The following is a 26,734-nucleotide window of genomic DNA, read 5'->3' as shown; positions in this document are numbered from 1 at the left end:
ATTGATATATGAATTTTGATTATAACTCACTGTCCTCGTAAACTGCTATCCAGACCTCCGTCTGGAGCAATAACACACACAACACAACCATTCCTTCCCTTTGGCCGAAAACAAGAGTAATATGACGAAAGGTTCAAAAGCATTGTTATAGGAAACTTTTATTAACAAATTATCAATTATCATTATTTTTTACTTTAGCTGAAAAAGAATAGAATAGGTCAATGCATACATGTAATGCAACAAAATAAACCTAATAAAAAACAGTTCCTAAAGCTTATCTTATCTTTATATATATGTGTGTATATATATATATATATATATATATATATATATGTATGTATGTATGTATGTATGTAACAAAATAAATTAAAATTTTTGTGAGAATAAAAATTAACTTATATTTAGTTATATTTCCAACATGCCCTTTATTTATTAAAAAAAATGGTATACGTGTAAAAAAAATTAATAATTAATAATATGTATATTCATATGTATTATTTTTTAATTTTTTAATATAAAATATTAAAATTTTTATGGGTTGATTCGGTTAACTCATGTAATTCAGAATCTGATTTTTTGGCCGGGTCAACCCCGGGTCGGGTCTGATCTTTCAAATCTCACACGTGTTCTCTACACGTGCAGAAAATAACAGATCTACTCTCTCTCACTACCCTTTCTCTCGCTCTCTCTCGTTTTTTTTTTTCTTTCAAGAAAAAGAATTAATTGATCGATCTCTCAATGTTTTTGTTTTCAAAACCCTAAATTCACCAATTGATAATCAAATTCAAATCAGGAAAACGCTTTTCGAGCCATGGCGTTAATGGCAGTATTGGAATCCGATCTCCGAGCTCTGTCCGCCGAAGCTCGCCGACGTTACCCTGCCGTTAAAGACGGCGCTGAACATGCCATTTTAAAGGTACACATTCGAATTCAAACTAAAAAATCACACACATTTGTTAACAATTACTACTGATTTCTTTATGTCGGTCAAAGTGTATTGGTATTTCTTTTATCTTGAATTGTTGCAAATGTAGCTTCTTTAAGCTCACGCAATCGCCTGTAATTTAGCGTTTGATAATTTAATGCCGTTTGATATAAACAGATGTGTTTAGTAGGATTTTTTTAAAAGAAACCAGTGCCGGGAAACTGAGCTTAAAATAGTGACTGGAGTTAATTACATGTTGTTATTTTTTTTGGAACCGAAGTCGTTTGAATTTGGCATTTTTAACATCTGAAATAGAATAATTTAGTTTTGAGATTATTTTTACATACACAAATACGAATTTTAAGTTTATTTTCGGAATGATGACTTGGTTGAATAGAGCTTTTAGTTTGCTTGTGCATTTGAATCGCAATTTAGATTTTTTCTTAGGAAAAAAAAATTTGTAACAATTCTGCAGGTTCAAAATGTTGATGGGCAGAGTTGCATGAAGAATTTGGGGTCATGTTTATATTATCGTTAGTTTTTGTATTAGTCCAAGTTATGTTTCATACTTGGAATTTTAGGTTAAATAATAGTGCACACAGATTTTTAGTAGTTTTTTTTTTTCAAATCTATATGACGGGAATGGAGCCATGGGTTTTGAAAGTCAATGTGTTATTTATTGCCATTGATATGGAAGCTGAGCTTGAGTCTTTTTTTCTTTCTTGGGTGTTGTTCTTGCAGCTTCGATCGCTATCAAGTCCTAGTGAAATTGCAGATAATGAGGATATTCTGCGAATATTTTTGATGGCTTGTGAGGTTAGAACGGTAAAGTTGAGTGTGATTGGACTTTCCTGTCTACAAAAGCTCATATCCCATGATGCAGTTGCTCCATCAGCTCTGAAAGAAATCCTTTCTACACTGAAAACTGTAAGTTTGTAGTTGTATTAGCTTCTACTTTAAAATTGTTTTAGCATTCACTAAAACTGTCTTGAAATGAGCCTACATTGAACTGTCTTGTTCTGAATGTTTTGCTAGGCGATATACATACGTGCTCTGTGTGTGTGTGTGTGTGTATTTCTTCCTACGTTTAACTTCTCATTGATTATAAGGTTGTTAGAGTTAGAAAATGGATGTGAATCATTTTTCATTTTAAATGCTCAAGGAAATTGTTTGACACTGAAATAGAAAATTAATTAAGGAAATAGTTAGAAAATAAATCAGCAAGAATCCAAGCCAGGATGTCTTCCAAATGCTAATAATTATCTATTTTTCATGATTTATTCATTGACAAGAAAAACTTGTCTTGTATAACTATCAATATCGGTAACTTAACAAATTAAGAAGTGCTGTGAGGATAAAGGGAAAGGGACCAATCGGAGTCTGTTTATAAGCAGCAGTAAACAATGCAGATACCCTGTCTATATCTTTAGTTGTTCCTATAAGTTTTTGGACGTAGCTTTTGCATAGGCTCCTTCTTGGTCCAAAACAACGAAATTACTTGCATTGGTCCCCTTAATGAAGCGACCATTTATGAACATTGAACTTACTTGCCTGCTTTGAAGGAGAGGTTACCAGAGCATCATGTCCCATATAATCCTGACAAGGTTACACTGATTTTTAATCATGCCAGAAGGATATTTCTTAGGCACTCAATTGGTAATTGTGAACTCTTATCAAATACTTTGATGGTTGTTATTTTCTCTCTGTGTGCTCCAAATCTTCTCCATGAATGACTTTTAATATTGCTAAACTTGATTTTTGCTGATTTTCATAATTTCTAACGAGCTTCTCCACATGTAAGTAGGATCTATTGTTATTACTGTTGGTCAGTTAAGGAAATTATTCCTGCATATCGCCATCAAGGTGTTCATGGACACAAAAATTTAGTCTTTCTACAGAAGGCTTATTAGTGTTTCCTATCAGAAAATTATATTTAAATATGTATTCTATGTGGAAATTATGGAATATAATTATTTTTCTTTTGAAAAATAGGCATATTAGTATTCCTGATTGCTTGATTTTCTTGAAAAAAAAATATAAAATAGATACTTGATTGGAAATCTTATATATCGATCATCTCCTCTATGCAGCATGCTGAAATGGCAGATGAGAGTGTTCAACTTAAGACTCTACAGACTATATTAATAATATTTCAGTCACGTTTACATCCTGAAAATGAGGTAATGATCCATCATTTAGTTCATCTCCCTAGTAAGTGTGCAGAATGCCTTGTACCTGGAGCGAGGTTGGTAACCAGATCAAAGCCCGATGTGTTAAGAAAAAAAATATTATGGCAACTCTGTTGAATGAATTGTTGACATACTGAAATTAGAATGCATGCTTTTCTCTGTCATACTTTTGATCACAAGAGCACATTTACAAACTTAAGTTAGCATATTACCAAGAAATCCTGCGTATATTGAATATTTTAGGTCTCTGATCAATATGACTGATCAGTAATATTAAGCACATAAAAGTTCTCTGATCAATATAATCGATTAGGAGCATTAAGCATATATTTCGATTTATGCTGATGTGGTCATTTTTTGAGATCAGCTGGAGACTGGACTGGAATAAAATAGACATAAATACAGTATATACTTGTACCTTCAATTTTCTGAATTTGATTCTCCACTTATTTAAGAAACTAACTTAGGATGAGCTTAACTTTCCTTGCCCTATTGTTGAGTCTGTTTGCTATCCAATAGTTTGAGTAAAGCTTTGGGGGTGTCACAAACACACCCACACACATACAACAGTCAGTTTTGCTATTGCTCATAAATGGATATAGTTTTTTTTTTTTTTATATTGTGCAAATGGAGCTATATATTTGACTTAATGGATCTAGTTTATTTTATAAAAAAATATTGGAAATTTTTGGATTCAGATGCATATAAAATATGAGGGGTTACTTGCATGTATCTGATATTTCCCAGTTGGAAATGCATTGGATTTAGATCATCATCTGCTATCTGATAGTGTAGAAGAAAAAAATTTGCTCTTTAATGGCTAGAATGCTGTTGCAATTGTTGATATGCTAAACCAAAACTGCTAAGTTCATTAAATGCGAAACTAGTCGAACAGTAATATCAAACTTAAATTTTATTTAATAGTTTAAGTTTTAATCTAAAAGACATGTCCGAGGAAATAAATTTTGTGAACCCGAACTTGAATATGTTTATGGTATGTGAACCCAAATCCATAATTTTAGCTGCTCAACATCTTTCTCTTTTATGTGATATAGGATGATAAGTTTCTCTGGAAATTTTTTAGATGTGATAATCAAGGCACAAATTTGGCATCATTGTGTGCTCTCTACGTTTATCCTTTTAATTTGTACCTTATGTTTTGTATTTCTGATTTTGGGTTGGGATGGGGGTATTACAAGCTTTTGTGCTTTAAACATTCTATTTATCTCAGGCGAATATGGCACAAGCCCTTCATATATGTCTTCGGCTTCTTGAAAATAACCGATCCTCTGATAGTGTGCGAAAGTAAGTTCAATTATTGGCAAACACATCTTAAACTTCAAGAGGCCTTCCAGTCACTCTTTTCTTCCAAAATTCATCATTCATTAATGATTAACCTCTTTATTTTGAGAGATGATGCCCTACATTTCATCTGTTAATCATATAATTGTTTTCTTTTTCAGCACTGCCGCAGCTACCATCAGACAGGCAGTAGCATTGATTTTTGATCATGTGGTTCATGTCGAGTCTCTTCCAGTGGGAAAGTTTGGTTCTGGAGGTCATATTTCTCGATCCAGTTCAGTAACTGGTGATGTTAATCGCAGCATCAATAATTCAGAGTAAATATTTTTTCATGGAAATCATATATGACTCAAAACATTCTATTTCTTGTGCTTGGGGGTGTCCATGTCATTCATAAAGGGAACTCTTAATACATTTTTATCGTTGTGTTTGATGTTTATGTTTTGGGTATATCTGCTTTCAACCAATTAAATAAATTTGAATATAAGGATAGCTCCACATGAGCTGTGAAAGGGGAGGGAGTTATATGTTGTATGAACATACTCCTTTTTTTTTGGTATGGAGAGTTCTTAGAATGTGCACTACGTCATATCCATGTATTTAACTTCAGCATGAACAGGTCATGGGAGCATGAAATTGTTTCCAGAGGGCAATCATTGATGAGGGAGACACTAACAAATGCTGGAAAGCTTGGGCTTCGTTTACTTGAAGACCTGACAGCTCTTGCTGCAGGTGGATCTGTATGTGCTATTTGAAGCTGTTAAATATAGTCTCTGTCACTGAATTTCACATCTGATGTTTTATTTTGTTGTGATTATTTTTGTTTCTTAGGAATCATGTTAGTGAAAGCTGTTTAACTAATTTTTCCATCCGACAGGCGATTTGGTTACATGTCAATTCTCTCCAACGGATATTTGCACTTGATATACTTGAGTGAGAAATTTATCTCTGCTCACAACATTTCATATTTCTTTGCTATATATTGAAGCTCCTGGATTTCCTTGGCGTCTCACAATATTTCAAAATCTTCTTGCTACTGAACCAAAACTGCAGTGTTTCTTTTGCATATCTATTTTTCATTTTTCTCAATGCTTCTGTTTTGCAGGTTCATTCTATCCAATTATGTGGTTATTTTCAAGGTTTTGGTTCCTTATGAACAGGTGATTTATTATGAACACTTATCTTGGTTATTTTTGGCATGTTAGTAGATCTTTGGCTAATTTAAAGTTTGCATGGAAACTCTACAGGTTTTGCGTCACCAGATATGTTCACTTTTGATGACTTCACTTCGTACCAATGCCGAGGTAGCTTCTCTTTTTGAAACAAGTGGATAAAATCGTTGATCTCTTGAAGAATTTCACTTTACACATTTTACTTGCGCTGTGTTCAACCTGATTCAGCTTGAAGGAGAAGCTGGAGAGCCTTCTTTTCGTCGGTTAGTGTTGAGATCAGTTGCTCATATTATCAGGCTGTACAGCGCATCCCTTATCACTGAGTGTGAGGTATGTTCAGCTATGTTGTAATTTTAATCTTGAATAGTAAATTCAATGGGTACTTGAAAACAAATTTGAATATTTCTTCCAAAGAAGATTGATAAATTTTGGGTGTGATTGGTGGGTGAACCTTCTAATCTCTCATGGCTGAAAAATCAATTGCTTTACCAAGTATACTGTTCACTCATGAGTGAAGCATTATATCATTATCGAGTATTTGAATTAAGTATACAGATTACATCGCTATACCTGAATCGGTTTGACTCAATACTTGCACTTAGACCTTTTCCCCAAGCTTCCTTCTACGATCCTAGAAGCGGAGAGGGTTTTCACTCCGGTTGAGAAAGAATAAATGCCCTATCTGAGCTTCCTAGCATGACACATCAGCTACGCTATCAGAGACTGAAGAGAGCCTGGAATGATCCTCCACTTGCTAGTCGGGAAATATCACCGCTCCAATTGATAATAGAAGAAAAATTCTGATTCAAATCCTCTTAGAGAAGCCTGATTGCTATATGCTTCTTGAATTATAAAGATATTGTCACAGTTACTAAGCCTTGCATCTCCATATGTCTATATTCTCTTCTGAACTTTCCAAGACTTGATAGAGTGCATGAATTTCTCCTTTTCTCATCATTCATTGTTTTATCAGAATTCTTTTATGACACAACCATTCTAGAAATTCAGATAGCCTTTTGATTTATAATCGTTAATCATATTTAGGGCATTGTTTTTAGGAAATTTGAAAACAATATAAATTGCTCATTTTCTGAGAAAGAAAATATAATGAGAGGAGGACAAGGAGGCCTGGAAACGTTTGGAGAAAGGAAGATAAATGATATAAATCTTTGGGCTGAAGGCCTGGGCTGAAGTAAGAGCTCACAAAGTGAAAAAAAGAAAACAACACAAACAATTTAAGATATGCAGTTGTCAGATAAACAAGATAACTCCTTTTGACAGCACTTTCTTGTCTTCCCCCTTTTCATTCATTTACAGAAATGCCTGCCAAGGTGTTGATGCAAGTTCTGAATAACATTTCTGGCTTCAGTTCTTCATAATTTACTAATTGATCTTAGTAAAATGCTAAAGTATGTTGTTCTTCTAAATTGTGATCTACCTATCCTTTTTCTTTCCTGGATAACTTCCCCTTCTTTATCATGGCTTGCACTCCTAATAAAGGAGCTGCCCATGTTCTCTATTTAGTTCAAGTTTTCTAATCAAGTTATATTTCTCAATTTTTTTGTTAGCGTACTATCACAGAAACTTCACCTCATTATGTCAGCATAGATTGATATACTTGAATAACATTTTCCTTCCTTAAATGCAGGTTTTCCTTAGCATGCTTGTGAAGGTTACTTCTCTTGATCTGCCATTGTGGCATCGGATTCTTGTGCTTGAAATCTTGAGGGTAATCTCTACAGTGGTGATTGTTGCTTATTTGTATCCTTATCATGTATGAACTGTAGATGATCTGTTAGTACTTATCAAAGTTATTGAAAATTATAGATATTGTTGAATTTCACAGGGTTTTTGTGTGGAGGCACGGACTTTAAGAACTCTTTTCCAGAACTTTGATATGTAAGCCCATTAGCTTCATTCGGCATCTTTTGCTCCATGCTTTATGTTGCATTCATGTTAGCAAAATCTCTCTCATTTACCAACATTCACTTTGAAGCTATTAAAACTTCGTTAGCTCAGCTCGGAATTGAACTTAAATGACAATAAAAGGTCAATGAGGAAGATTGCCTAATTTAGTTTCATATAAATGATGCAAGATGATGATAAACTCATTTTTTGTATACATGAAAAAACTTATTACTTGAAAGGATGGGCATTGACATGCTTGAAAATATGGTAGGGTTACTGACCAATAATAATATAGCAATTAAATTATTTTGCTCATGTATTGAACTATGTGCTTTGTAACAATTGCATCTTCATCCACCTGGTAGGCATCCTAAGAACACAAATGTTGTGGAGGGAATGGTTAAAGCTCTTGCTCGAGTTGTTTCAAATGTACAGGTACAAGATATTTATGCATTTTTACTTTTGTTGACCTCCAGTAATTTCCCTAACTGCTTTGCTAGAGAGACTTACTAATAATGAGAAGGAAAATTTGGGTTTCTATAACATGCTGGAGTGTGGTATCATTTGAGTGACTGATGTAGTTTCCCACCATGTGTTTCTTCTACATGCTTTGTCCTTGTAGTTTTCATGGTTTTTCTTGATGCTATTTTCATATATTGAAGTCTGTTTTTTGGAATATGAAACTCTCGTTTGTTGGGTACAATTCATATTGATTGGCACTATAGTTCCGTTGTTGGTGGCTTTAAATACATGTGGGCCTAAAAGAAGCTAAATAAACTGGAGATGTAGAACTGCTGCCCCCTAAGTTTGTTTTTCATACATCTTTGATGTAAATATTCTAAGTTTTCCTGCAAAGCTTGTTCCATATAGGCGTTCTTTTATATGTTGCCTAGTGTTACTTATAGATGCATTTCAGTTAAGATTAGATAGGCGGCCCGTTCCTCGGGCCACATTGATTTTTTTAACGCAAAAAACAATGCTTAGGCGCTGCTAATGTGTTTTAAAAACAGAAAAAAATCCATAATTTGAGTCATTGACCCTATTGGGTCTAATAAGATGGTTTCATTCAATTATATGATAGAAAAGCTATGACATTAAATTGATCATTTTAAAAAAAATGATAATGATAACCAGAAGAAATAAAAAAGTAAATTGAGAAAAAATAACGATGGTCAATCCCCAACGATCTAAATGTATAAGGATGAAAAACAAAAAAATCCAACAAAAAGAAGCCCAAAAAAATAAAACACTTACAAACCTAGGTAAGGCTACTAAAACTTGCGAGCTAAATCATGCTAATGAGATAACCTAATAGAAAAAAAACAGGAAAAATGACAGTTTAATTTAAAAAAGAACCCAATTTTAAAGGATGAAACCAAAAACATATAAAAAAGCGATCCATGATAACCTAATTGAAAGGAAACTGAAGAAAATCATGAAGCCCGTCTTTTCAAAATGAACGTCGAAAGGTAAAATAAAAAAATAAGTGAAAAAAAATGACGTCAACCTATGTTAACTTTTCAAACTTGTGACTCTAGTCACTAAACCGGAAACACCCAATCTGGAAAAACCACCAAGTCCAACTCCCAACAAATCAAATGTCGAAGGATGAAATTAAAAAAAAAATCAATTATAAAAAAGATCCAAAACAAAAAAGAGTAATTAAAATAATGAAGACCTAATTTGAAATGAAAAATTAATTAGAGGACAACCTAAAAGAAATGTAGGATGAAATTAAAAAAAAATGGTCAATTATACAAAAGGATACAAAAAAAAATATCAATAAAGAAAATGAGGATCTAATTTGAAATAAAAAGTAAATGAGAGCACAACCTAGAATTTTGAATTGAAGGTAAAAATTGAAAAGAAAATCAAATTCATAAAAAAATGCAAAACAAAAAAATCAAAATCAAAAGAATGAGGATCATATTTGAAAAAATAACAAAACACAATTATGGATTCAAGGATGAAATTAAAAATAAATTAGAATTTGGAAAGAAAGGAAAACAATAAAAGTTAGAAATTAAACAAATGAGTACCAAAGTTGAAATATCAGTAAATTAGAGGGCAATCATGAGATTTTAAATGCCCAGTGTGAATTTCGAGGGAAAGAGAGAGAAAAGAAAAAAGAAAAAAGAAAGAAGAGGCCGCCATTGACACAACACTGCCCTATGTGGAAGGAGGTGACCACTGTTGTGGAAGGTGGTGAACATTGTCACGGAAGTCAGTGTTCCTCTGTTGGATGACAACTCACATGCCTCCCAAAGAGTGCGGAGGTGCCATATGATGGCACGAGCATTACATGCGCCGATCATTTTTTTTAATAATATTTATTTTTATCAAAATACCAAATTGCCTCTAAGTCAACTTGATTATAACAAAAAAACCAAGATTAAAATATGAAAAGCCCCCGGAAATTAGAAAGGCTAAAAATCCCCTGGATGAAAGCTAAATATTTTTTTGCTTTTAAGGGCAATTAAAACATTTTATTTTTCGTGTGCTAAAAGAAGTGAATAGACTAATTTGTCCTTGTTCAATCTAGTAATGTCCAATGGATCTCGCAGAAAAAAAAGCAATTTACCCCCAATAGCAAGCTTTTTGAGTTTTCTTGAGACGGGCAAAAACATTGTTACACGGTTCCAATCCACAATGTAATGATTCTACGGCTATAGTGTTTTATTGATGCCTCTTAGTTTTTTTTTTTTAACACAAACACACACACACACACACACACATATATATATATATGCTGATATTTGCAACATGTATGGGATTATGAGCTTGGCTTGGATTTCTTGACTGACATAATTTATTATGTGTTAGGTTCAAGAAACAAGTGAGGAGAGCCTGGCAGCTGTTGCTGGGATGTTTAGCAGCAAAGCCAAAGGTAACTTTGTATTGGAAGAGACGAAATTGATACCAACTGTACCATTCTCCAATGCTATATATTATGGGAATGTCATTATGGACATTTTTATTCATAAGTTGAATAAAGCATTCAAGGTGTTTATAATGATTATTGCTACACTACTGGAGTTTTGTATGTTGGAATATTGGTGTCCTTCTTGTGTTCCAATGGCTACAAGGATATAGTTGTTTTTGAAGATGTGCTCATTTTTGTAATCATGAAAAAGAAAAGAAATTATATGTTTGCACAATTCGTTCAATCAGCACATGATTGGAAGCAGAGGTTGACCAATGTCATGTCAATTCTCTCTCTGTTTTTTTCTTCTTTTCAAATATAACTGTACTGACAAAATTGTGGTTTGAAATCTGAATGTGGAGTTTTATTAGTCATCAAAGTTTATACAATTCTCGTGCCACTTTAATTCTGTTAGGAACTATGAAAAGGTAGGTTATTTGTAGTTGTCAATGAAATCTATGAGAAGCAGGTGATTGTGCTCACTGGATAAAAAAGAACTATCAACATTGGAAATAATTTTATTTTTTCTTCTGTAATAAAGGAGGACACAAATAGGCAAGCTGTAATGTCATATATATTTGCTTAGAAGATCTTCCATCCCAAATCCCCCAACCTTTCCAAATTAAAAGGTTGACGTTCAGTTACACAAGAGAAACAATGTTTTGCATGGTAGAAATTATGTTATGCTCAAGACAAAAATCACTTTCAGTTGTGCATATAACATAATAACTATTGGTTGTGTGAATTCTTCCTAGTTAGCTTGATTCATTTAATCTTAATCCTTTTAGTGATGTGAAAGTTAGGTGTCTCAATGAGATGTAAATTTACTCTACTGTTAGATTGTGTGGTCGTCATAACCAATTGAATAATATGTTCATTTGGATTTCTTTGAATCCATGGACTCCAGTTATTATTTATTGCAATTCTTGATTGCCATAAAAGATTTCTCTTCATTTTTTCAGGTATTGAATGGATCCTTGATAATGATGCATCCAATGCTGCTGTGCTGGTTGCCAGTGAAGCCCATGCAATAACTGTGGCAGTTGAAGGGCTGTTGGGTGTCATCTTCACTGTAGCTACTTTAACAGATGAAGCAGTGGATGTTGGGGAGGTAATCCTGTGATGTTTTTTTCTTGTTACATTTCTTATTGTTTATTATAAAAAAAAAAGAAAAAAGAAAAAAGAAAAAAAGGAGGTCTTACTCTCTCTTTGTACAACCAGCTTGATTCCCCCAGATATGAGTATGATCCTGTGGAAAGATATAGTGGGAAAACCACAGTTCTCTGCATTGCAATGGTTGATTCTTTGTGGTTGACAATCCTTGATGCTTTGTCCCTTATTTTGTCAAGGTTTGTCAAATTTTTCTTTGTGAAAGAGGATACAGTTAGAATGAACTAAAGCTATGCACAACATATCTGACCTGTTGCTTAATGTTGAAGGTCGCAAGGAGAGGCTATTGTGTTGGAAATATTGAAGGGATACCAGGCATTCACTCAGGTAACCATGGGTTTATTTTGGTTGTTTTATATTGCCTTATCTGCATTCACTCAGGTAACCATGGGTTTATTTTGGTTGTTTTATATTGCCTTATCTGTTCTTATCTGACCGAAGTAAATATTAGTCTTCTATCAATTTTGTACAGTTATAGTAGGATTTTCTACTATGTTTCCTTTACCTCACAATTAACTTTGATGGTTTCCATGACTAAATTCTCAGGCATGTGGGGTTCTTCATGCTGTAGAACCTTTGAATTCTTTTCTAGCATCACTTTGCAAATTCACTATCAATTTTCCAAATGAAGCAGAAAAGAGGAGGTAAATCTCACGTTTCACTAAATGATTTCAGCTAGCCAAGTCTGCTGTAGCCTAAAACCCATGAACCATCTACTGTTGTTTGAAATGCATGTTTAGGCCAGCTTAAATGAATAGACTGTTGGTGACCTTAGTACTAGCCAGGGCTCAGGCTGTTTTCCAAGCAAACTTTGATGTACAGCATGTCTTGGCAATCCATATATTAAGCAGACCTTTGGCTAACTGTCCTCATCCACAAGCCAGAAAAGGAAGAAGAATTTATTAAATCTTACACCAACTTGGGATAGACTATTGATTGGTGTCTTTTGTTCAAAGTTTTGACATCTCAGATTCCACCTGACATTTTAACATGTGTAGCTTATGTTCTTCGGCATGACCTATACTTTAAAGATCTTAGTCTGTGGATACTGTTGAAATTCTGGATTAAATTGAGGTTTCTGCAGTGCAGGACTGTCTCCTGGGTCAAAACGTTCTGAGGCATTAGTTGAACAGAGAGATAGCATAGTCCTTACTCAAAAGAATGTGCAGGTATTTGGTTTGGCTCAGTGTTTATGGCATACTCGTTTTACCTTAACTGAACACATGTTACTGTTGTTCAGTTGCTTGTTGAATAAGTTAGTTATGCTATCGGATCATTTATCTATATGTATGGTTTATTTCACATGCTATTGCAATGCAGGCCTTAAGGACTCTCTTCAATGTTGCTCATCGGTTACACAATGTTTTGGGGCCTTCATGGGTTTTGGTATGTTGGTTGCTTTCACTATTTGTCAGAAATAGATTTGGTCCCCAACTCAAAGTTTATTTTCTAAAAAATATAGGTGCTGGAAACTCTAGCAGCTCTAGACCGAACAATTCATTCTCCACATGCCACCACACAGGTAATTCTGGAAAAATATCTTTTTGGTTTGGATTTGAATCATGGTTGCTTCTTGTTGGTCCTTTTTGTGTAGAAAGTACATGATGGGGATAAGTTAAAAAAAATGGACAAAAACTTCTCATTTGGGGTAAGCAGTGGTGGCAGTTGGTTTGTTAAAGAGCTCTGAACCTAACCAGAACTTTAAATTTATCGAATGGAGCTGTAATGTGTAACATGAGAGGAGAAGTATAGCTGAATTCAATCCTTTAAGGTTCGATATTGTCAGTTATTTCAATTTTCAGCTGCCCCCCTAAACTCTCACTGTTATCTTTCTCTAAAAGTCATAACTACAAGAAACAAGCTCTGAAGCTCATCCCATGAATTGAAACAATACCCACAAGAAACAAAGATTCAAGGGCTAGAATGAAAACTCATAAAAGGAAATGATATTTACACAAATATCATAATTTATTCCCACTTTAAATGAATGTTCGGTAACTGATCTAAAGCATATCATCTTTGAAATCGTGGCCATTGTTACAAGGAAAATCGCAGAGCTAGGAAAAAACAGAAAGAGAACACAATTTTATTTTTTTTAATTAAATGAGAAATCAAAGGCCTTCCTATTTGAAACTTATCACGCTCTTTTTGGCCTTTTTTGGAGCACATAAGTATTTTGGCACGTCAAATACAAATCAATAAATGTGAAAATTGGTTAGGGATTTGGTGGCAGTGATTATTCTACACACTCAACCAAGTTAAATCCAGAACAGTTTCCTAATGGGGCCTGGTATGCCTACTGTACTTTCTTATGTGGTGTGAAAAACGGTAGAAGAACCGATTGCTTCGGTGAAAATGGAAAAGCATCTTCGAAAAACTGCTACAAATGGTTGCTTATATAATGAATTTCAGCATATATGAGTTTTTCATAATTTGAACAATTCTTTTTTAATCTGAGAGCTATTTAATGTTACATAAAGATGGTTATCTGAAGGGTTCTTTGTTGTTGTTTACATAAGTGCTTATAATACGTATTTCCTTACCTCCAGGAGGTCTCTATGCCTGTACCCAAGCTTACAAGAGAATCTTCTGGCCAGTACAGCGACTTCAGCATTTTGTCTTCTTTGAATTCTCAAGTAAGTAAAGCAAGTTTGGTGTGATATGAGCAAAAATCAAAACTGGTATTTGTCAAAATTCATTTTGGAAATGACCCATAAGTGTGAGCACATGTTAGGTGCTGAAGTAGCGGTGGAATATATCTATGCAAGGACGGTCCTCTTATCTTTCTCTTCCCTTGTAAAGCTTTTATGGCACAGGATTAGCCTTACAGCCCCATGGGCACTGATTGGACCTCAATTGGCCTAGAGGTTCATTCTTTATGGGCTTGGAGAAATAAGGCAGAACATGAGACCAGTTGGACCATGCCATCCTACGCACTCTCTTTTTGTGGCTGCTTTTCTATCTAGTAGGGTGGGATCTTTTTCCCCAGGTTTCTGCTGGGAGGAAGATATAGGAGTTGGCAAAGGAGTTCGATTTGCTCTGAGAGATTCTAGCTGGTCTCTTGGGGGTGAAGCCATCTACAGAGTAAATAGTTGTAGGGATGCACTCATCATTTTCTGGGGGTAAGAAATGGGTAAGGAAGCCCTTCTATTTGGTAAAACAGGAACTAGCAGCAGCAACACCTACATATTATTAATTTTCATAACCATTCTTTCTTATGCATACAAGTACCTATAATATTAATATTGATGTAAATGGCTTCTCAATTTGTTTCAGTGTGGGTGTTTGGGGGGGGGGGGGGGGTGGACAATTTTAAGGTGCATGTTCTAACCAGTCTTTTCTTGGTTTGAGAAGCTGTTTGAGAGCTCAGCAATGATGCACATATCTGCAGTTAAATCACTTCTTTCTGCACTATGTCAACTGTCACATCAATGCATGTTGGGGACGTCAAGTGGTGTTGGGTTAGCAGTGAGCCAAAAAATTGGAAGCATCACTTTCTCGGTGGAAAGGATGATATCCATCCTTGTTAATAATCTTCACAGTATGTATTTTGGATTATTGAGACAGGTTGTTCAAATAAGATCAGTTTTTGTGTTATCAGGAATAATCATTGATGATGCTGTGAATCCTGATTGTTGTCTCTGCCATGCAAAAACTTTTAACAGTTATGTGAAAATTCAACAGTTTTCTATTCTTGACAAGATATTTATCATTTTCTTATGGTGGTGATGGTGAAGTTGGGATTTGGTTCTTTCTATGGGCTTTTTTGCTATACTAGTAGTTTAATTTTAATGATCATGGATGTTTCTTTAATATAATATAGAACAATGATGTGCAACAGAGTTTGAGATTTTCATTTCAATGCTCGCTGTATGTATGCTATGAATCAAGAGATTCTCTTCTGCCATGGAAAACTTTTCAATGGTTAAATGAAAACACAAATTTTCTATTCTTGACAAAATTCAAACTTTTTTATGGTGGTGATTGCGAACCTGGCTTTTCTTTTCTTTCCATGGGCTTTTTAAACTATACTAGAAGTTTGATTTTAATAATCATGGATCTTTCTTAAATATATAGAACACCGGTGTGCTACAGAGTTCCAAATGTTCATTTTATGCATGCTATCAGCTTCCTGACCATGCTCCATTTGTTACTGCAATAATTTTATTTTTTTGTGCCTGGAATATCATTTTTAGTTTCATAAGAATACCATCGCCTAATGGCATTATTTCATAAAGTTCATATGAAGTAAATGAATTCAATTATTGTTAGCGTTTTAATTTTTCCTTAAATCTATTTTCATCTATTAAACTGCAGGAGTGGAGCCATTGTGGGATCACGTTGTGGGCCATTTTCTTGAGGTGATCATAATGAATATATTCAATAGTGCATAATGCTATATTGCTCTGCATCTTTGACAATGCTTGTACATCTTGTAGCTTGCTGATAATCCAAATCAGCATTTACGAAACATGGCACTTGATGCGTTGGATCAATCAATATGTGCTGTTTTAGGTTCTGAACAGTTCCAGGATTATGTGTCATCCAGACTCCAGGAGACATCTCATGAAGTGAGTAAATTAGTAACTCTTTTCTGTGCTTTTGCTTAACTGTAAGAATCAATATGCTAAAGAATGGGATTCATACTGCTGATTATTATTGCCTTTTACCTCTAGATGGAAGCTGGGGATTCACAGTTGAAATTACTCGAGTGTTCTGTCATATCCCCCCTTAGAGTTCTTTATTCTTCTACTCAAAGCATTGATGTCCGTGCTGGATCCTTGAAAATTCTTCTGCATGTGTTGGAGGTAAAGCGTTGCTGTTGACGATGAAATAGGATGTGTTTTTTTGGTGTCCTTTGAGTAGCTTATGCGTATATTTTCTGGCTAACCCCTTTCTTCAGAGGCATGGAGAAAAACTACACTACAGTTGGCTAAATATTCTTGAAATGTTAAGGTAAAACATCACTGCTTTCAATGAGTGATCCTTATTGGATTCTGTCTTCTTGGATTTATCATTTCTTTTGTTGCTTTGTTTCTGTAAGATCTGTTGCAGATGCATCAGAGAAAGATCTTGTAACCCTGGGCTTCCAGGTTAGTAACTCTGAATGATAGCTCCTTAATGTGCTTTCTGATGATACCTTTTCCTTGAAGAATATGTTTTCAAAACTCTAATAAAACTTCATTCTCAAAAAAAAAAAAAAAAAAAGGAATGAAAACAAGTGAGAAAAAAGAAGAAGAAAACTCCAATAAAAGTAAAAGAATTATATTGTGACGTGGCATATAGTGTGATTAAAAGCTAAGGTTCCCAAGTTCTAAGGTTACAAACCTAAACTATAGAGAAATTTAGAGAAAATTCTAGTGTTTTATTAAAAGCTTGAATAATAGTAAACTGGACATCTCTATTTATATTAGTCCAAAAATCTTTTATAAGAAAAGATTCCTAATCAAAACTAAAATCAGGATTTCTAATTAAAACTTACCTAATAAATATAATTCATCTAGTATTAGGATTCCTAAATAGTAAAATACTAATTAAAAAACAAATAATTAAAATCCAAAATTAATTAGGAAAATGATTAAAACATTAACTTCAGTCTTCATATCAGATGTTTTCGGGTTTCTTTGCGTGCTTCACTTTAGACTTGGTCTTGTCTATCTAGTTCATAAATATAGTTGTAACACACGCCATGTCATATTGGTCCGTTCATTCCAGTGGTTTTGACAAGGCATTGAATTTTCACTTAAACCCCTTTATGCAATATGGAAATTCAAAAAGTGCTGGTATGCTGTAGCGCTTCAGGAAAGATTATGAAATCTCCATTTCATAAACTTATAATTTATTGTAGATATCCAATTAGAGAGGAAAACGCACTTCATATTAAAACTTCATGATGTACATATTAAGTTCTACTACTAAATATATGATACCTCTGTGTAAAATGTGAGAGAAACTTGCATCTTCACACTCAAAATTTATAATGGTGGATAATGAATGAATTTGTTTACTTGAATCCAGAAATAAACTTTCTACATTTTTCATGCATGTATTCAACTTCCTGCATTATTTTTTTTCCCCTGCTCACTTTAAGGACTGATGAGAAATAATATAATATGTTACTTATAATGACTATCTCTTACTCTTCTCAGAACACAATCATAATCTGAAAAGTATATTTTCTTGCAGAACCTGCGTGTCATCATGAATGATGGGCTGACCTCTATTCCTGCAGACTGTCTCCATGTGTATGATTCAAAACTCTTTGCACTTTTTGTGACATTTTATTCATTTTACAAAAAAATATCTATGCTTTATTATGCATACTTGTGGCATGTGGTGGTTGTGGATCTTAGATCAAGTCTGTAGATTTGAAACACACTCTAGCTATAAGAATTTAGATCTTCTAAATAACATAATGATTTTTTTCTATCTTCTGCATAATCTTCTTTTCATTGAATGTTAGTCATTAATGCATTGGGCATGGTTTATTGGATGCATGCATCATTGTAGCTGTTCATATCCTGATATTCGAAGTTTCTGCAAGCATGGTACCTTTACTAAACTGTTTTTTCAAACTCAAGAAAGCTGCTTCCACAATTTCACTTCCTACTCATTTTCAATTGTAACAAAATAGAAATGATTCATGAAAGCTCATTGCTTGCAATTAGAAAAAAATAGAAAAGTATACTATTAAGGATTTAGTCTGATTAGTTAGGTTTATCTGAAGAAGACCAATGAAAATCTTTGTTAAAGTGAAAATAAAGACAGATTTAGGTACAGCAATGGAAGGAGGATTTTAAATCTGTCTAAAATACATTCAAAAGTATAAAAATCTTGACATTTGTGTGGTCCTGTGGCTACTCTTTGTGATAGGTCAGGGGCTATTTCCTGCACATTTGGTGATGATGAGAATTTAACCAATTCTTTATTCACGACTTTCTGTTATGATTAATGCAACTTAAGGTTGATGGCTGTTGGTGCTTTGTCATTGAACATGGCAACTGTTTTTACTGCTTTCCAATGCATGTTAACTTTACCATTAAACATGTTGATCCTGCAGATGTGTAGATGTTACTGGGGCATACAGTGCTCAAAAGACTGAGTTGAATATAAGCTTGACAGCAATAGGTCTCTTATGGACCACGACTGATTTCATTGTCAAGGGACTTCTGCATGGACCTACTGAGGGAAAGGAAACAGGTTGAGTTCAAATTGTAAACATTTGTTTTCATTGAATTCCTATTAGCTTATCAGTTGTCTTTGCATTAAGTTCTTACAAATAAGCTTTGATTGTGCTGTGTTGTCACAAGGCGCTCGCCTATGCATCCCAGGTGAGGCAAGGCGAGGCCAAAGCGCCTTGAAAACCTCCAGGTGAGGTATTTCAACTAGGCGCTGTCCTGGAGTGAGGCCCTAAGCAAAAGAGGTGCTGCTTAGGTGCCTTTTAGGGTTTTAGATTTTAATTTTTAATTATTTTTGGGACTGGCATAACATTATTAACCCTTGTTTAGTTGCTGGCTGTAAAGGTATGAGTAAGTACAGTTTCTAATTTTCTAAATTCATTTCTTTAACATTATTGAGAAGAATGAACAAGTTGCGTGAACAATTTTACATCAAACACATTGTCACTAATATTTTTATCTCCTCTTTTTTCTAATTATTTCCTTTCTTTTTTCTCCCCTTCCTATTATTCTCATTTTTCCACATTACTATTGTATGGTGTTATGTTGCCAAAACATTTTGTTTTCCCCATTTTCTTAATTTATCTTCTTTGTTGAATCATCCTCTGTTTCACTATTACTGCACTACAATTTTCTACCATTACGCTGTCAATATTTACTGTTATTGTCCCAACCTTTTCTGTTTGTGTTTTCAATTTCACTTTAATTTCTCGCTGTTTTTGTTAGAAGCTCGCTGAATTTTTCTTGAATTGTTGAGCTTCAGAGATCTAGATACCCGAAATAGTGAAGAAAAATTGATTAATTATAGCTTTGGTTAAATTTTTTTTTACCTGAACTAACACACACATTTATATTTGTTATTTATGTACACATTTGTATATTAGTGCCTCGCTTTTGGGTAAGCACCTAGTGGGTTGGGTGTTTTCAGGCGTTGTCGCTTTAGAGCACCTTTGACAGCTCTAGCTATAACATTACAGGTTTTCACGATGAGCATTCTGTTATGAAGCAAATAAATGGTGACTTGGGGGAGACACTGTCTTCTGAATTGCCTGATAAGGTGAATGATCGGGCTGCAACAATTAATATAATTGACTGCGACAAGTTGCTTTTCTCTGTTTTCTCCTTACTTCAAACACTTGGAGCTGATGATAGACCAGAGGTATGATATCCCTGATATTGGACTTCCCCCTTTTCCTTTTGTTTTAGAATTAAAGCACAACATGTAAACTACTCCTTACTAGCTAACTGAATTTGGCAATGAGTCATTGTTCTTATCACCGATCAAGATTCAAAACAGATTTGAATGCTAAAATTCAGGAATGTTCTTAATTGCAATACTCGTTTTCTAGTTGAGATTGTGATGTTTGGTTTTCTTAAGCCTCTTGTCTTACATTGGCTCCATTATTTTTAGTATATAGTGTATACATCCTTTGAGGAATGGATTTTATGTCTTGGTTTTCAAAGTGATGCCTTGTCAATGGAAGTTACACATCTGGGCATCAAAAGCAGATAATAATTTATGTAATCATAGGCAGAATGTTCCTGTTATGATTGCAGTTTCATTGTCTATTATGTTGAGATCTTTTTGCTCAGAGGTTATTGGAATTATTTAAGTCTATGAGGATTCTTTACACAATGACTCAGCATGAGTTATGTTTCAGGTCAGAAATGCAGCTGTCAGGACGCTTTTCCAAACTCTTGGAAGTCATGGGCAAAAGCTTTCAAAAAGCATGTGGGAGGACTGTCTTTGGAATTATGTTTTCCCTGCTGTGGATCGTGCTTCTCACATGGTAACTTGAAGTTGTTATAAAAATTTCTTATGAACAACTTGTTGAATGATTTGATAAGTATATCCTTTTGTAGGCTGCGACTTCATCAAAAGATGAATGGCAAGGGAAAGAACTAGGTACTCGAGGAGGAAAGGCAGTTCACATGTTGATTCATCATAGGTATAAAACCTTAATGTTTTTGGTTTGCACATCTATCTGGTTCATTTCCACAACTTGATCTAATGCATTATTTCACTTGGATTTTCAGTCGCAACACGGTTCAGAAACAGTGGGATGAAACACTGGTGTTGGTCCTTGGTGGAATAGCACGTTTGTTACGTTCTTTCTTCCCTTTACTCAGTGACTTGAGCAATTTTTGGTCAGGTGGGTCCATGGCTGTATCTTTCTGTGTCTGATATTGTTCTCTTCTTCCTCTTCTTATCGTGACAATTCTCTGTAAATGATCTTTTTCTGCAGGATGGGAGTCTTTGCTGCTTCTATTAAGAAATAGCATTTTAAATGGTAGTAAAGAGGTGGCCATTGCTGCAATAAATTGTTTACAGACAACTGTTCATTCCCACTGTTCCAAGGTAATTATTTTTGTTTCATTTCAATCATTGTCAAAGATATCAAGTTTTCATGAACCACCTGTGAATGTAAACATGGTGGTGGCTGACTCTAAACAGATCGTATAATGAGTGGAGTTTTAGTTGCATATAGTTACATCTTAACTAAAATATTTGTGTGAATCAGGGGAACTTGCCGCTCCCATACCTTAACTCCATACTTGATGTCTACGGGCATATTCTTCAAAAATCACCAAACTACAATGATAATGCAGCTAGCAAGGTGAAGCAAGAGATTTTACATGGTCTTGGTAATGCTTCACTACAATCTGAAGAAATTGTTATTATTATTATTATTTGATCTTGGTTGCCATTGCATGTAGATAACAAACATGTGAAGGTAATGAAATGGCTAAATTGCTCAAACCTCCCTTTACTTTAAAGTCATTTGAGAATTAGTCCATGTATTCTCAATTTTAGTTTTGAATGTTTGAAGTCGAGTCTTTCTGTTACTTTTTCTAAGGTTCCCTCCATAATTTGCAAATAAAACTAACAAAATGACTTAAATACCCTCAACCTCATTAACCTTGAACCCAGCTAATCTTAAATTTTTTCTATGGAATTAATTTTAGATTTTGAAAATAAAATTTAATATCATAATTTTAATTCTCCATCTAGAGATTTTGGTTATTGTTTCTTTTAAAAAAAACCAACAACAAAAAAAAGAGAGATTTTTAAGGTTCTTGGTGTTTCTGAGACAAAGAAGAAAGGGTATTTAGGCTACTAGTTTTTTTTAAAAAAAAAAATTGGATGGAGAATCAAAATAATGATATTAAATATTGAATTTATTTGTTTTATTCTATAAATTTAAAATTAATTCCATGGGAAAAAAATCAATTAGGTTGAAGATTATTGATGTTGAGGGTATTTAAGTCATTTTGTTAGTTTTATTTGCAAATTATGGAGGGAACCTTGGAAAACATTACAGAAAGACTTGATTTTAAATATATCAAACTTTAGGAAGGTCAAAACTAAAATTGAGATTACATGGACTAATTCTCAAATGATTTAAAATTCAGGGGAGGTTTGAACAATTTAGCCTAATTAAACAGTTAAGTTATGCATCCTCTGCACTGTACTAATGCAATTCCAGAGGATGACAATCTCCTGTTAATTCCTGATTTGATTCTCAAGATACCAATCATTGTTGTCTTTATTACTGTAATTGGGCCTCTTCATCAATAGTACATTTCAGGGTGCTTATGTGTTCTTTTTTGGATTCCTTCAAACTTCTGACAGGAGAACTATATGTGCAAGCACAGAAGATGTTTGATGCTAAGATGTTCTCTCAGTTGCTTGGAACAATAGATTTGGCAGTTAAGGAAGCTACATTGACTAATGATAACTTTGAAACTGAATTTGTGAGTAGATTTTCTGTCTCAAAAACTTCTCCCTCCTACCCCCTTGTGTTCTCATAATTATATGCAATCACTAGCTCAAATGATGTAATTGTTTTTCCTTAGGGACATGTTCCTCCCGTTTTACGCACTATACTGGAAATCTTACCATTGTTATGTCCAACTGAGTATATTTCTTCAATGTGGCCAATCCTTCTTCGGGAGCTGTTGCAATATCTCCCAAAATCATATTCTTCTTTACAAAAAGAGGAAGCTGATGCAAGGCAAGCCAGCATTACTGACAAAAGCCCAGGTACGGACCTGACTTGACAGCTTTTCAACAGCATCTTTATTTTATCTTTAAAAAAAACATTGAAATTGATGTATTATTATGACAGACAATAACATTAGGAAGCAAAATGAAATTCTCAATGGTACTGCTTCTGTGTCCCCAAAGAAAGCTGGAGATCCATCACAAGGTTCTGGATCAAGCACTTCTATAGTAGCTGGTATTCCAAGTTATTTGTTTGCAGAAAAGCTTGTCCCTGTGCTGTTAGATCTTCTTCTAAAGGCTCCAACAATTGAAAAGCATATTGTATTTCCTGAAATTATTCAAACCCTTGGAAGGTAAAGATTCTATGTTCTCTTATGCCTTTTTATTTTGTTTCACCTTCAATATTTTATTGATCTTTATTGAGAAATTGAATTTTTATCTTTTAACAATCTAGTTTAGTCAAGTTTCTGGGACTGTGTATGCATTTATAATGTGGGAATCAATGTACCATATTCTGCATCAGGTGAAAATTTGGGAGGGGAAACAGTTTTTATTATGATTCAGGGAAAAATAGTCAAGTTTTCTGTTGTTTTGTCCACGATGTCATTGTTTTATGGTGACCATAAATATGATTGGATTATGACTGGAGTTAATGTACCTGATTTTGTAGTGTGGCGTATGATGCTTCATTTAGTGTTACATAGCTGCCAAGGTCTAATGATAAGGGGACCTGTAGAAATTTGGAAATTGTGATCAGTATTACCATGTCATTCATGTTTAACGTCTTTCTCTTTTTTCATAGGATGAAATTGTGTAGTTTATAACTTTATTAATCTGTTCCTCAGGTGTATGACAACAAGAAGAGACAACCCAGATGGTTCACTTTGGCGAGTAGCTGTTGAAGGTTTTAACAGAATTATTGTTGATGATGTAAGCGGATTCACCTTGAACTGTGGAACAGATTCAAAGATCAGCAAAACTGCAAGTATGCGCATCTGGAAAGAAGTAGCAGATGTTTATGAGATATTCCTTGTGGGATATTGTGGGCGTGCCATTCCTTCCAACTCTCTCTCATCTGAGGCGCTTAGGGCCGATGAGGCACTTGAGATGACCATTTTGAACATTCTTGGTGACAAGATTCTTAAGTCACCGATTGATGCACCTTCCGAGGTAATTTTCATACCAATTACAATGACAGTACTGGTTGTGTAATTTTTAGGTCATAACTGGTACATATAGATGCTAGGTCTCTGGATGTGATCCAACTAGTCCTACCCACAAATGTCTGATTCTGATGGTACCACCAGCTGTAGCAATAGCAGTAATAGTTGTAATCTGGAAATTGCATTGAGCATCAGATTCAGCTTACTTTATGGCCTTTGTGCAGATTCTCCAATTACATAGGCTACGCAATTACTGATTTGTCTCAATTTTGTTTTTATTTTGTTTTACAGATTCTGCAACGTTTAGTTTTGACCATGGACCGCTGTGCATCGCGCACATGCTCTTTGCCGGTTGAGACTGTGGAACTTATGCCATTGCACTGTAGCAGATTTTCCCTGGCTTGCTTACGGACGTTATTTTCCCTAAGCAGGTAACATTTCTTAGAATTAACCCATTCATATTAAGGTTGATCATGGACTATTTGTTGCATTTTTACTTTTCTGAATGCGGACCAGATAAGTTGACACATTCATTTAGAATGAATGGCATAAAATATAGCTTCTCCAAATTCTCATACAGCGTACAAACTTGTTCCAATGGCCACAATGCCCAAACTTTTGCTTTTGTCTATACTGATAATGCGTGAACTTTCTTAATCTGACACCAAAATTGTCATTGAAACAAAACTTAAATATCTTGAGCAGTCAGTGTCATCAACTAAAATTTAGTGTGTTCCTGTTTCCATTGGTTAGGCAATTTTAAACTTCTCCATTCATCAACCCCTCACCCACATTAGCTATTCGAATATATGGATGGGTTCGTCTCATCATGGTAAACTAGAAAAATCCCCTTGTTTGAAGGCCCGTGCAAATTCACACCATCTGTAATATTCAAAACTAGATTTATACCCATTATAATTTGCTTTATCCCTTTCCATTAGTCTTTAGAGTTCAAGCCTTGACACAAGGATAGATCTAGTTTCCTTCTAAGTTCTAAGAGACATGAATCCACTTAGGTCAAAGGACAAGGGAGCATTACTCATTCATCATGAACAGAAATGTGGATGAGAATAAGAGGGCTGGCTAACTCAAAAAATTAGAGACACGGTGGCCTTGTGGGTGCAAATCCAGCTTTCAAAATTGTGGGGAAATAGATCCATTCAGGTCATTTAATAAGAGGTGCTTTTAAAATATAGCCTGATACAAAGATTGTTTCTTTCAGAGATTTGATTTTCCAATGATGTGTTTTCAGCTGTGACGAGGCCAGTGACTGGAACATGACGAGGTGTGAAGTCAGCAAAATCTCAATCGTGGTACTTTTGACCAGATGTGAAGACATCTTTAAAAGATTCTTGATTGATGAAAATGACCTAGGTATATAGCTCCTGTCTGTGCAAATTTTCAGCAGATTTGATGTTTGCTCCACTTCTGTATGCTTGTTGAACTATGCAATTATTCCTTCAGGTGAACGTCCGCTGCCAACAACAAGGCTTGAAGAAATTATCTATGCCCTTCAAGAACTGGCTAATCTAATAATTCACTCAGAAACAGCATCTGTGCTACCATTGCATCCTTATTTGAGAAGCGGCTTATCAGATGATGAGGAGCATGAGAAGCGTCCACATCTGCTTGCTTTATTTCCCTCTTTTTGTGAGCTCATAATAACAAGGTGAGATGCTGACCATAATTTGGTTATTGACCTCCTAGTAATGTCTGAAACGTTACAAGTCTCATTACTGGATCAGAGCATAGGAGCCATTTCTGTGTCTCTGGTGTATATTCATGCTAAGTAAAACCAATCACTTACATTGGATAGAATAATGTTTTGATCAGATTCAGTTGGTGGAACCTTGTAAAATACTTGATATATGAAAACAATGTAGTGGCATGGGTTTGAAAAGGATGAAGGGTGAGACGGGTTTAAAGTCGAACATCTGAGAAGAGAATTAGAAACTAAAAGGTGTTTCGTGTCACAATTGAATCTGATTGAAGGTTTAATCTTGTGCGCGCTTTGCTGGCATAAGAAACACATGTAATTTTGTAGGATTAAGTTTTGCTTTGTATGACCTACAGAAACTGGAAAGCTTAATAGAATGTAGGTCAGAGCTACGAGGGACGGTCGGCATAATCTCTAAGAACATGTCCTTTAGTAGTAAAATATGCTGAAAATGAATATGTGCTACTTCGCATAGCTACTGTACATTTTGAAGCAAAACAAATGCAAAGAGCAGAGCACAGATACTAATTCAAGGCCTAAGCTCACACAACCAGATTTCTTATACATAATACAATGAGATTTAGAATGCTACTGCACTGGTGCACTTTGCATGTATTGAATTTGTTTGTTGATGGGCAGGGAAGCAAGAGTGAGAGAGCTGGTGCAAGTCTTAATGAGACACATCACCAGAGAATTGGCACTAGAGAAGGTTAACATTGCCAGTTGATGCGAGGAAGAACCTGTTTTGACGGTTTACATGAAGTTGTTCGCTTATAAATTTGTATAGGTGAGGAATTTTTTATACCTGGCCTCCATTGCTGTATTATGTAGTAGATGTACATTTTTTTATGATACGAGTTTTGTTGTATAATTACATTACCAGCCTCAGGTGAAACAGTTGTGGATGGCAAGAGTTTTTATTTTTCATGCCACTGTTAGCAGTGTATCGGTTAACAGTAATAAGAAAAAGGGTCTTATTGTTGATTTCCCGCAAGGGTCTTGCCTTGCTATAACCCACAATGGATATACAAGATTATGTCTAGGAAATGTAGATTGGGATATAAAGACTTTTTTTTTTTAT

The 26,734-nt window shown here is 34.6% G+C and overlaps 1 protein-coding gene across 1 annotated transcript; it reads left to right on the top strand.

The window, feature by feature from the left end:
- Positions 1–680: 680 nt before the first annotated feature.
- LOC133669739 (uncharacterized) lies at positions 681–26,635 on the top strand. Its single transcript, XM_062089987.1, has 44 exons — positions 681–916; positions 1,667–1,852; positions 3,016–3,105; positions 4,346–4,419; positions 4,578–4,733; positions 5,036–5,156; positions 5,294–5,349; positions 5,522–5,576; positions 5,664–5,720; positions 5,817–5,918; positions 7,237–7,317; positions 7,435–7,487; positions 7,862–7,931; positions 10,320–10,383; positions 11,382–11,530; positions 11,641–11,768; positions 11,859–11,916; positions 12,136–12,233; positions 12,674–12,758; positions 12,910–12,975; positions 13,052–13,111; positions 14,139–14,225; positions 14,944–15,130; positions 15,907–15,950; positions 16,029–16,160; positions 16,266–16,397; positions 16,493–16,545; positions 16,634–16,682; positions 17,776–17,834; positions 18,650–18,789; positions 19,745–19,926; positions 20,429–20,557; positions 20,631–20,716; positions 20,805–20,920; positions 21,014–21,126; positions 21,290–21,413; positions 22,402–22,523; positions 22,626–22,812; positions 22,898–23,126; positions 23,619–23,943; positions 24,228–24,367; positions 25,189–25,310; positions 25,401–25,605; positions 26,293–26,635. The coding sequence occupies exons 1-44, from the start codon at positions 812–814 to the stop codon at positions 26,378–26,380; spliced, it is 4,965 nt and encodes a 1,654-aa protein (XP_061945971.1). The 5' UTR covers positions 681–811; the 3' UTR covers positions 26,381–26,635.
- Positions 26,636–26,734: the final 99 nt, after the last annotated feature.

This window comes from Populus nigra, chromosome 12 (genome assembly GCF_951802175.1).
Source record: "Populus nigra chromosome 12, ddPopNigr1.1, whole genome shotgun sequence".
In the NCBI taxonomy this organism is placed as follows: Eukaryota; Viridiplantae; Streptophyta; class Magnoliopsida; order Malpighiales; family Salicaceae; genus Populus; species Populus nigra.
The sequence above is the reverse complement of the archived record's forward strand: the minus strand, read 5'-3'. Positions and strand labels throughout refer to the sequence as shown.